The sequence below is a fragment of the Haliotis asinina genome, chromosome 5 (assembly GCF_037392515.1).
Source record: "Haliotis asinina isolate JCU_RB_2024 chromosome 5, JCU_Hal_asi_v2, whole genome shotgun sequence".
Lineage (NCBI taxonomy): Eukaryota > Metazoa > Mollusca > Gastropoda > Lepetellida > Haliotidae > Haliotis > Haliotis asinina.
In genome coordinates this window covers 78,087,547-78,098,446 of record NC_090284.1, presented here as the reverse complement: position 1 = coordinate 78,098,446, position 10,900 = coordinate 78,087,547, and the positions used below count along the sequence as shown (strand labels likewise).

The 10,900-nt window shown below is 42.6% G+C and overlaps 1 protein-coding gene across 1 annotated transcript; it reads left to right on the top strand.

Moving 5' to 3' along the window:
- Positions 1-679: 679 nt before the first annotated feature.
- Positions 680-10,281, top strand: LOC137285346 (uncharacterized). The gene is made up of 6 exons (XM_067817718.1): positions 680-1,155; positions 3,517-3,587; positions 4,816-4,888; positions 5,822-6,090; positions 7,502-7,711; positions 9,349-10,281. Exons 1-6 carry the CDS (start codon positions 826-828, stop codon positions 9,404-9,406), a joined length of 1,011 nt encoding a protein of 336 aa, XP_067673819.1. The 5' UTR covers positions 680-825; the 3' UTR covers positions 9,407-10,281.
- The last annotated feature ends 619 nt before the right edge of the window (positions 10,282-10,900 follow it).

The window sequence follows — 10,900 nt, the reverse complement described above, 5'->3', positions numbered from 1 at the left end:
GCACTTGCACTAACACACTGAAGTCTATAGGCCGCCATCAATGACGCCACGTCGCGTGGGGGGGGGGGGGCTCACAGTTTCTTTATGTGGCTAGTATATTTCGTTCGCGCGTGGACTATGTCCCAGTCACTACTGCGTGTATGTATATCAGAGACCACGGGTGCAAGGCCATTGGTGCAAGTGTCTGCTGCATTCCTGCCAACTCCCTCGCATTTGGCTTGAGACTCACGCTTTTATTACTCATGTCACGCTCTCACCACAAAATTGATGTCTCAAGCCATACTGGGTTCAAACAGTGTGTTTTTAATGTGCACTCTTAGACTACTTTAAATCACACAAATATGTCTGAATTTAAAACATCGTATTGAGTGACTTTTCTGAAAATTGCATTTGCCATCGTGTCCAGATTCGGTACCACTGTGGACTCGGGCGGGTACTGCTGGGAGAGAACTCCGGTGTCTCATACAGTTTTCTCGTTTGGAGATGGAAGCTCTGCTGTTGGTGTTCAGAGCTCATGGACGTTGCTCCCCGGCGTTGCTTCAGGTTTACTGGACAAAGTTGTACGGACAAAGTTGTTATATTTTACGCATGCTTCTCTGAATATTTTCACAAGGTGTTACACGCGGTAGATAACTCTCCCACTTCAGGTAATCGTTGGAGTCAGGTGAGAATTTCAGGTATTTGTATTTGCGCATGCGCGATGACTCAGGTAAGAGGAAGCTACTGCATGACGGTTAAAAGTTTACAACAAACGGCGGACATCGAAATTGTCGGTTCCTGAAGAGTTTGTGACCATTTCTCATGACCTAACACCTGCTTTCAGCTATGAAGGAGAAAGATCTTGATAAGGATACCATAGTAGCGTACCACGCATACCTACAGACGCGCATCCACAACGAGCTGAATGGCGTGGGGCTGGGTCCAGGATGGCTTCCGTGTCGGATGGGACTAATCTGCATCGCCTTCTCTCTGGCGTCCCTCGTCACTGGTGTGCTGGTGATCACACTGAGACACCGACATGTCTACCTGGTGGACTGGTGGCACGCATTCATCGGACCATTCTTCATCATTCTGTCACTTATACTGATGACGCTAGCCTCTTACCTGATCATCACAGCCAAGCGACGCAGCAATCAGTACAGGCGAGAACTGTTTGTAAGTACCACATACACCTGTACAAGTAGGTATACAGGTGTCTCAGTTTACTTTTTAGAAATCACCACCAGCGTCCTCTCAAACAAACTATTTCACACGGTAATCATGGATCTGAATCCATCTTCATCTGTCTTCCCATTTCCTGTTTACAAACACCTTAGTAGTAATAGTACATGAACCGACTGAAGGGTTACCCCCTTCATACGTACAAATTACAACTGATGTTACAGCTGATGTTTCAACAGCTGATGTTATAGCTGTTGTTACAGTTGATGTTACAGCTGATGTTTCAACAGCTTATGTTACAGCTGATGTCAAGTTGATGTTACAGTTTATGTTACAGCTGATGTTTCAAATGTTTTTTGTGACTTCAGCAGTTTGTTTGAAAATGGATCCAAAGGCTGTAAGTTGTATAACATAAGGAGTACTGGTGGGGAGTACTGCACTTTACTGGGTGCACTTATTAAGATTAGTTAGTGCTGATGGTTCTCCAATGACATCGCCAGATTACTGACTTTGTTAATTAGTGACGTAATTAGTGGACGTTCTTGGGACCATGAGCACCATCAGAATTAATGAGTGTTTGTTTAATAAGGCATTTGTTGTGTGACAGAAGCACGAGAAATAAAAACAAACCACTGTGCATGTGCAGTGGTTTTGTTTCTCACTCTTCTGCCTCACTATGTCACACCCTTCTCATTCATTTTTTTTCACACCAAATGTTTCTGGGACTGTACTGATAAGACCCGGATGGCACAAAATATGTTTTAATTGGATTAAATTGGATTTCACTGCTCTAAGGTAAGACCTAACCCTAAACCGAAGAGTTGTTTGCCCCTAAACACATGTCAGCACCCTGAAGATGGGAAAGGATACTAGACCCTAGCCCCAAGCCCTTTCCCTAAGGATTGTAAAGGGTGCCTAACCCAAACCGTAAGGGCGGTAAAGGGTGCCTAACCCAAACCGTAAGGGTGGTAAAGGGTGCCTAACCCAAACCGTGGGGATCGTGAAGGGTGCCTAACCCAAACCGTAAGGATCGTGAAGGGTGCCTAACCCAAACTGTAAGGATTGTAAAAGGTGTCTAATCCAAACCGTAAGGATCGTGAAGGGTGCCAAATGTTAAGGATCGCAAAGGGTTGTTTGCCTCTAAAGAGGAGATAAGTGAAGCATGAGGCAATAAGTGATATAGTGAGACAGTGTGGGTGCTATAGTGATATAATAATGCTCCACAGCACTAGTTTGTGCTGCGCCCTGTAAACTACATTCTAGCCCTAATGTGTTTTGATAACATGCCATAAAACTTGTTTTCAAATATGACTGATACATAGGTGTACATGACAACAACTGAGCATACGTTGTAAGTTTGATTTCAAGCATTTTACACAATGCACAAATGCAGAGAACGTACTCAGAAAACCCAACATACAGCGTATCTTCACTTATCCATAACATTGTATGTGCCGTCATTGACTCCCCAACTTGTAGAAAGCTGATCAAACAGTTGGTAGTTATCTGTTGATTTCACCCGCCATCATGATCAGTCACAGAGCCTTTGAAGGGCATTTTAGAAGTGATACACATAAAGGCAAGACTTTTTATGGATGGCAACTTCTTTATTGTGAAGTGTCTCGATGTTTGGTATTATGTTCTTATTTCTTCATCAGGGACTGTGATTTATTAATATTAGGATAATTTATCTTCCCTGCTGGCCTCTTCGTCATTGTACATACTACTATACTAATAAAGCCCACTTTCACTTGTTGTCTTACCCGTCATGCCTGGATTAACAATCTCTGGCTTTCACACTTGTCCATCCACCTGTTAACTACTGGTTTCCTGTGTTGTACGTGTGTTGTTTCAACATGTACATATATAGCTGTCCGTTCATGACTGTTTCACTCACTTGATGAAGTAAGAACATACTTGGAAACATCATGACCCTTCACCATAAAGAAGTTGTCATCCATAACACTTGTTTTTATGATCAGTCATGACCACCATCCCAGGCTCAGAAGTGATTATTTGAACATAGCCTTCACTATTTTAGTACTTCACAGGACCCTCATAATACTGGCTAGGGCCTGTTACATTGATTGATATGGGTCCCTGGCCCACTGCTTTGTATTAAAAGAGGGTAAACCCCAACAGCACTGGGTGGTGTGATCAGTTCTGTCTGCATGCACTAATACAAGGCAGCAGCTACAGCATCTGGAGACTGATGGACACAGAGGTTGCATATCCCTGTCTTATTTATAAACTCATGGCAATCTCTGAACTGCCACTCATCTAACATGTTTCAGGCTCAAAGCTTGACAAACCAGGGAGAGCTCAACTGCTTTACACTTTCTGTCTCTGTTTCAGTTCCGTCCAATCGGTGACTACGGTGTGGCAGTTGTACACAAGAGCACATTGATCCATGAACAGGAGCACAGGTAAGATCTGAATTGAGATCTGTGTAGTGTTTAGTAGGTGACCAGATCTGAATGGAGATCTGTGTAGTGTTTAGTGGGTGACCAGATCTGAATGGAGATCTGTGTAGTGTTTAGTGGGTGACTGAATCTGAATGGAAATCTGTGTAGTGTTTAGTCAAATTAGTGGGTGACCAGATGTGAATGGAGATCTGTGTAGTGTTTAGTGGGTGACTGAATCTGAATGGAGATCTGTGTAGTGTTAAGTGGGTGATTGAATCTGATTGGTGATCTGTGTAGTGTTTAGTCAAATTAGTGGGTGACCAGATCTGAATGGAGATATCTGTGTAGTGTTTAGTGGTTGACTGAATCTGAATGGTGGTCTGTGTAGTGTTTAGTGGGTGACCAGATCTGAATGGAGATATCTGTGTAGTGTTTAGTGGTTGACTGAATCTGAATTGAGGTCTGTGTAGTGTTTAGTGGGTGACTGAATCTGAATGGAGGTCTGTGTAGTGATTAGTGGGTGACCAGATCTGAATGGAAATCTGTGTAGTGTATGGCCATGATACCTGGTGACTCTGGATCTGAATTCAGATCTGGTTAAGATGCTCATGAATGAACCCCACATAAAGATGCTTATGAATGAACCCGCATAAAGATGCTCATGGTTGAACCCCACATAAAGATGCTCATGGTTGAACCCCACATAAAGATGCTCATGAGAGAACCCCACATAAAGTTGCTCATGAATGAACCCCACATAAAGATGCTCATGGTTGAACCCCACATAAAGATGCTCATGGTTGAACCCCACATAAAGATGCTCATGAATGAACCCCACATAAAGTTGCTCATGAATGAACCCCACATAAAGATGCTCATGAGAGAACCCCACATAAAGTTGCTCATGAGAGAACTCCACATAAAGATGCTCATGAATGAACCCCACATAAAGTTGCTCATGAATGAACCCCACATAAAGTTGCTCGTGAATGAACCCCACATAAAGTTGCTCATGAATGAACCCAACATAAAGTTGCTCATGAGAGAACCCCACATAAAGATGCTCATGAATGAACCCCACATAAAGATGCTCATGAGAGAACTCCACATAAAGTTACACAAGAGAGCCCTCACATAGAGTTGCTCATGGTTGAACCCCACATAAATTTGCTCATGAATGAACCCCACATGATGCTCATGAATTGAGTTTTATTGTAACCATGGTGACATTATGACTGTCTTTGTACAGGTCTGAACTCAAGACTGGCACCACACCACACAGAAAAATCATGCCCAGTTCCGATGCCTTTTCTTCTCGCTCGGTAAGTGATCAACTCTGCTGGGTGGGCATTAGCTGCAATCAGGACCATGTGTTCCAGGTATAGGACCAGGTGTTCCAGGTATAGGACCATGTGTTCCAGGTATAGGACCATGTGTTCCAGGTATAGGACCATGTGTTCCAGGTATAGGACCAGGTGTTCCAGGTATAGGACCATGTGTTCCAGGTATAGGACCATGTGTTCCAGGTATAGGACCATGTGTTCCAGGTATAGGACCAGGTGTTCCAGGTATAGGACCATGTGTTCCAGGTATAGGACCATGTGTTCCAGGTATAGGACCAGGTGTTCCAGGTATAGGACCATGTGTTCCAGGTATAGGACCATGTGTTCCTGCTATGGAGTCCGGTGTTCCAGATGTAGAGCTGCATGTGTCTGGTTAGAGCCAGGTGTTTCGGGTGTGGAGCCAGGTGTTTCGGGTGTAGAGCCAGGTGTTTTTGGTGTAGAACCATTTGTTTCTGGATTACTCAACGCCATTGCGAAGGTGGCCAAATGCAACATACGTCATATTTGGGATTTCACTTTCTTATTAAAGTACAAATTCTAGTACTTTCTTGGCTGAATCCCTTCTGGGATTCGAACCCGCACCCTCAGCCAGGCTCTTAATAGCCAGCACACAAAGTCGCAGCGGTAGTGGAAGTCGCCGTGGCTGAGCCGGCTAGATGGCTGCCTTTGTGTGCTGGCGATTAGGTGGTTGACTCTGAAGGTGCGGGTTCGAATCCAGGATTAGACTCCAAAACTCCAACCCCAAAAGTACTAGAATTTGTACTTTGCTAAGAAAGTGAAACCCCAAATATGACATATTTTGCATTTGCTCCATATATATTGCCAGGTGTTCTTGGTATAGAGACAAGTGTTCCACGTACAAAGCTGTATTTTCCTGGTATAAAGCCCTGTGTATTGTTGTCATCTGAATAGCGGGACCGCAAGAAGGGTCATGAGAACCGAGGCTACAGTCACAATGGTCAGGAGGATCGTCATCATAGGGACGGCAGGGATAGACGTCATGATGATGACAGAAGACGCCATGATGATGACAGAAGACGCCATGATGATGACAGAAGACGCCATGATGATGACAGAAGACGCCATGATGATGACAGAAGACACCGTGATGACCGTCGCAGGGACAGGGACCGTGATGACAGAAGACGCCATGATGAGAAGAGGCGCCCCCCAGATGATAGGTGAGTTTTGGAGGCTTCAATCAGTTTTTCTCACTTGGTCTTGCGACCTGATGTACAGATACTCTAAGCATCTTTCAACCAGAGGTGCATATGTCTAAGCATTTTATCAGAAATCCAATCTTAATTTTATGACCTTCAAACTGATTCAGATCTTTTTCAAGTTGATATATCCTTATGTCTGGAGTTATCAAACTCTCCATGAAAATAGGTGAACTTTACCATCAGTCACGCTGATTTAGGACATTTTAATTCTGAATGTTCTAACAAATTAAGGGATTAACGCTGCATCAAATTATTGATTAATTGCGATCGTGAACCCCAGATAGTACTTCATCGATAGGTTGTGAAACGACAATCCAGTGTGTCGGTAGATGCATCATCTATCAATACTATCGCTTAAAATGAATAACCATACATGAAAACATTTCTATCCCATTGGGGCTTAATCTCTACTTGCTGTTAGCAACATCATACTGCAGATCTCTACTTGCTGTTAGCAACATCATACTGCAGATCTCTACTTGCTGTTAGCAACATCATGCTGCAGATCTCTACTTGCTGTTAGCAACATCATGCTACAGATCTCTACTTGCTGTTAGCAACATCATGCTGCAGATCTCTACTTGCAGTTAGCAACATCATGCTGCAGATCTCTACTTGCTGTTAGCAACATCATGCTGCAGATCTCTACTTGCTGTTAGCAACATCATGCTGCAGATCTGTACTTGCTGTTAGCAACATCATACTGCAGATCTCTACTTGCTGTTAGCAACATCATACTGCAGATCTGTACTTGCTGTTAGCAACATCATGCTGCAGATCTGTACTTGCTGTTAGCAACATCATACTGCAGATCTCTACTTGCTGTTAGCAACATCATACTGCAGAGATAATATGAGGGGACGTAGATATACCCGCTCTCGCCAAAATGGCAGTTCAAGCAGTTAGCAGGTGCAACAGCATGTTACGTGACCAGCACCACCACACACACACACCCAGAAAGATCAGCTGGGACCAGATTGTTCAAAAACTGGATTCAGATTGTCTCAAAATTATGTGAACAGGGGGCACCGTCCTCTGAACATCCACTTTCAGAGACATTGTTACTTCTTGTTTATGGAATCAGATACATCATTTGAAAGCAATTTCTTCTCAAGTCCAGCTGATTCTTCTAATACACAATTTTAAGTAATTGATTTTGCAAAATGAACTCAGAGTTTTAGTAGCTATCATTTTACTTCCACCATCAAGCAATGCCTTACCACTTGTATCATTCCTTGTTTCCAAAATATTCGCATTATTTGTCTTTAATGGTAGAATAGAAATTCAGTTTTCAGGTTTGAACTTGAAAACCTCTAAATTGAAATTACAAATAGTTGATCTTCCAACTGAGTACTGATGTTTGTTGCAGACGAGATGACCATCGCAGAATGCCCAGAGATGACAGAGATCGAGGTGACTATGAGAAAAGGCGACCTCCACCAGAAAACCGTGAGAGAGGAGAACAAGAGAAACGCCGACCATCACCAGAGGATGGTGAGCAGAGGACATCTTCTCAGGGTGGTCGAAGAGCAGCACGGGGAGCGCCAAAGCTTCAAGTTACAGACACCTCTAAGGATAGGTGGGTAGACATCAATATGACTGTTTGATGAACAGAGGCTTGAACCTAGAGCTGATAGAAGTCTGAACTTTCATGAACAGTAGGTATAATGCATTAGTGTAGATGTTTGTGAATATGAGATAACATTAACATTTGGACAGGTTCGTCTTCTCTCTGTGTTAACCCTGTCATTTTGTTTCTAACCAGCTAATGCAGCAGAGTTGTATATCCTTGTGAATGTTCCTCATGTTACAAGGAGAACGTAATGTACCTAATATTGCAAGGCGATGTAATATTCCTCGTGTTACAGGAGTAGATGTAATGTTCCTCGTATTACAGGGGTAGATGTAATGTTCCTCATGCTACAGGCAGACGTAATGTTTCTGGTTTATCGGGGAGGGATGTAATGTTCCTCATGCTACAGGCAGAGGTAATGTTTCTGGTTTAATGGGGAGGGATGTAATGTTCCTCATGCTACAGGCAGACATAATGTGTCTGGTTTATCGGGGAGGGATGTAATGTTCCTCATGCTACAGGCAGACGTAATGTTTCTGGTTTATCGGGGAGGGATGTAATGTTCCTCATGCTACAGGCAGACGTAATGTTTCTGGTTTATCGGGGAGGGATGTAATGTTCCTCATGCTACAGGCAGACGTAATGTTTCTGGTTTAATGGGGAGGGATGTAATGTTCCTCATGCTACAGGCAGACATAATGTGTCTGGTTTATCGGGGAGGGATGTAATGTTCCTCATGCTACAGGCAGACGTAATGTTTCTGGTTTATCGGGGAGGGATGTAATGTTCCTCATGCTACAGGCAGACGTAATGTTTCTGGTTTATCGGGGAGGGATGTAATGTTCCTCATGCTACAGGCAGATATAATGTGTCTGGTTTATCGGGGAGGGATGTAATGTTCCTCATGCTACAGGCAGACGTAATGGTTCTGGTTTAACGGGGAGGGATGTAATGTTCCTCGTAATGTTTCTGGTTTAACAGGGAGGGATGTAATGTTCTTCATGCTACAGGCAGACGTAATGTTTCTGGTTTATCGGGGAGGGATGTAGTGTTCCTCATGCTACAGGCAGACGTAATGTTTCTGGTTTAACAGGGATGGATGTAATGTTCCTCATGGAGCAGGGACATGTTTTGTTAAAACAGAGATGCCAGACATTGAATTCACACATTTTCAGTGCGGAAGAAAAATAACCAGAAGTTGAAACTTACATAATCTATTGTGAGAGAATCAAGGTCTGCCTGTCTGAATGGTATGGTGCAGTCCATACTGATGATGGTGTAATTGTGATCTCCTCATCAAAATGGTATATGTGAAGCTTTCTACTGTCACAGTGGTATGGTGCTGTCTGTACTGATGACAGTGTGATTGTGATCTCCCTGTCAGAATGGTATATATGAAGCCTTCTACTGTTGGAATGGTACGGGTGCTGTCTTCCAGTTTGTCTTTGGCTGAATGAATGTTTCAGTTATTGCCTCACTACACATTCACACGTTTCTGTTTTTGCACTTTGATTGTCAAACGTTAAATGCTAATCAGTCCATAGAAGAACTGAGAGTGAAACATGACACTGTCAGCTGTGTCTCCTGTCATACTGCAATATACCATACACTCTGGGGTTTCATGTCTATGTGCTATCTTTCAGTAAACTTGTTTTGGATCCTGACTTTGGGAAGCCTGCAGATGACGAGTCTGAGTTGTAGATGACCTTCAACTGTTGCCAAAGACCTTTTTCATCTGTAGCCAGATCTGTTTTGTGCAACATCATCAGCAACAAGAAACTGGGAACCGCACATTTGAGAATTTCCAAACATTTTTTTGAGTGTATGTGGTCATAATTCAGTGGAGAGTTTGATTTGTGATTGCTTCCCAAGTGCTATTACAATAACACCCTCCATGCCTAGCAGAAAGCTCATGCTGACACCACAGTTGGGACCTTCCAGGGGGTGTGCTAGCTGATCTGCAATAGTACTTGGGTATTCTGTAAACGATTCTGGTGACAGCAATTCTGATCACTTGTTAATACAATAACACTGACTAGGACAGGATGTGGGCCTGATGGATTTTCTCCAGCCTTGTGTATATATGTGCATCAGTTATATTGGCATGTAGTTTCTATACATTCTAGGAAATCATTTGTGAACGTGAACTCATTTGAGACGTTTTTGTAAGTTTCTTTATCTTCTGTAGTTTGTCAAAGTAATATTGCTCTTTTTCTAATTTCACGGTCCATGTTAATCTCAAGAAGAAAATCGATGACATCCATAATCTATAGATGTATGTTAACAAACACATCTGCATATTTTTATCTTCATAATTATGATTCATGTGTATAATTGTTGATGTATCATTTTAGCTGTTTATGACTATACTGTTACCTTCAAACACTGATGGTAGTATATGAACATAGGGAATATTCCATTGAGCTCTCCTGCCAATTTGAAAGCCATTTTGGAAAAGGTTTCACCATACATTATTTGTGTGCGCTGTCTTGTAACATATCATAACATTCCAAATCAATATTTAGATTTTTTAAAATCTGTACACTATTTTAATAAACATTTTGTAAAAAATAATATTGCTGTATTTTGTTTTTATGACTTGACAGCTGGAGGTGGCACCTGGAACAGGAAGATCTGTACCTAGCAGAACTTGCAGGGTACTTGAAACAAATGTCATTAATGTCAGACCTGTCACTCCATTATCAAACCAGGGGCATGCATGTAGCCGACCTCTATGCATTAAGGTCCTAAAGACACTCGGAGAATAGTAGTTTGTGCCTTATTGAAGCCTGTAGCACAATTCAGACAGATCTCTTGCCCCATATAGAATCTCATTCACAGTCAGCATTCCTTGTCAGCGAGCAATGTATGGCTTATTTTCATGTCAAAGATGCTTTGCTAAAAGGTCAAAGGCGCTGACAGTACTTTGCATTACATGACACCCCTGTGCCCTTCTTGCCTCCCACCTTGGAATGAAACGTACCCTCTATAACCAGCAGTGCCATTCATGTCCTAGTCATTCCCATTTCCAACAGCACATGCACAATGAACATGCATCATCCCTGCATCGGTGTGTACCAGTTGCTGGGGAGCTGTACATTTGCCCACATTCTTAGGAAAGAAATACTTTTTTAATGTTTCCTTTGTATAGTGTAATTAAGTAACTTTGAACAAGACAAGTTGGTGGTCAAACTG

Coding starts and splice junctions, on each gene's coding strand:
- LOC137285346 (XM_067817718.1), top strand. CDS start 826: ATGAAGGAGAAAGATCTTGATAAGGATACCATAGTAGCGTACCACGCA. Junction 1,156..3,516: donor AGTACAGGCGAGAACTGTTT/GTAAGTACCACA, acceptor TCTCTGTTTCAG/TTCCGTCCAATCGGTGACTA. Junction 7,712..9,348: donor ACAGACACCTCTAAGGATAG/GTGGGTAGACAT, acceptor GCTATCTTTCAG/TAAACTTGTTTTGGATCCTG.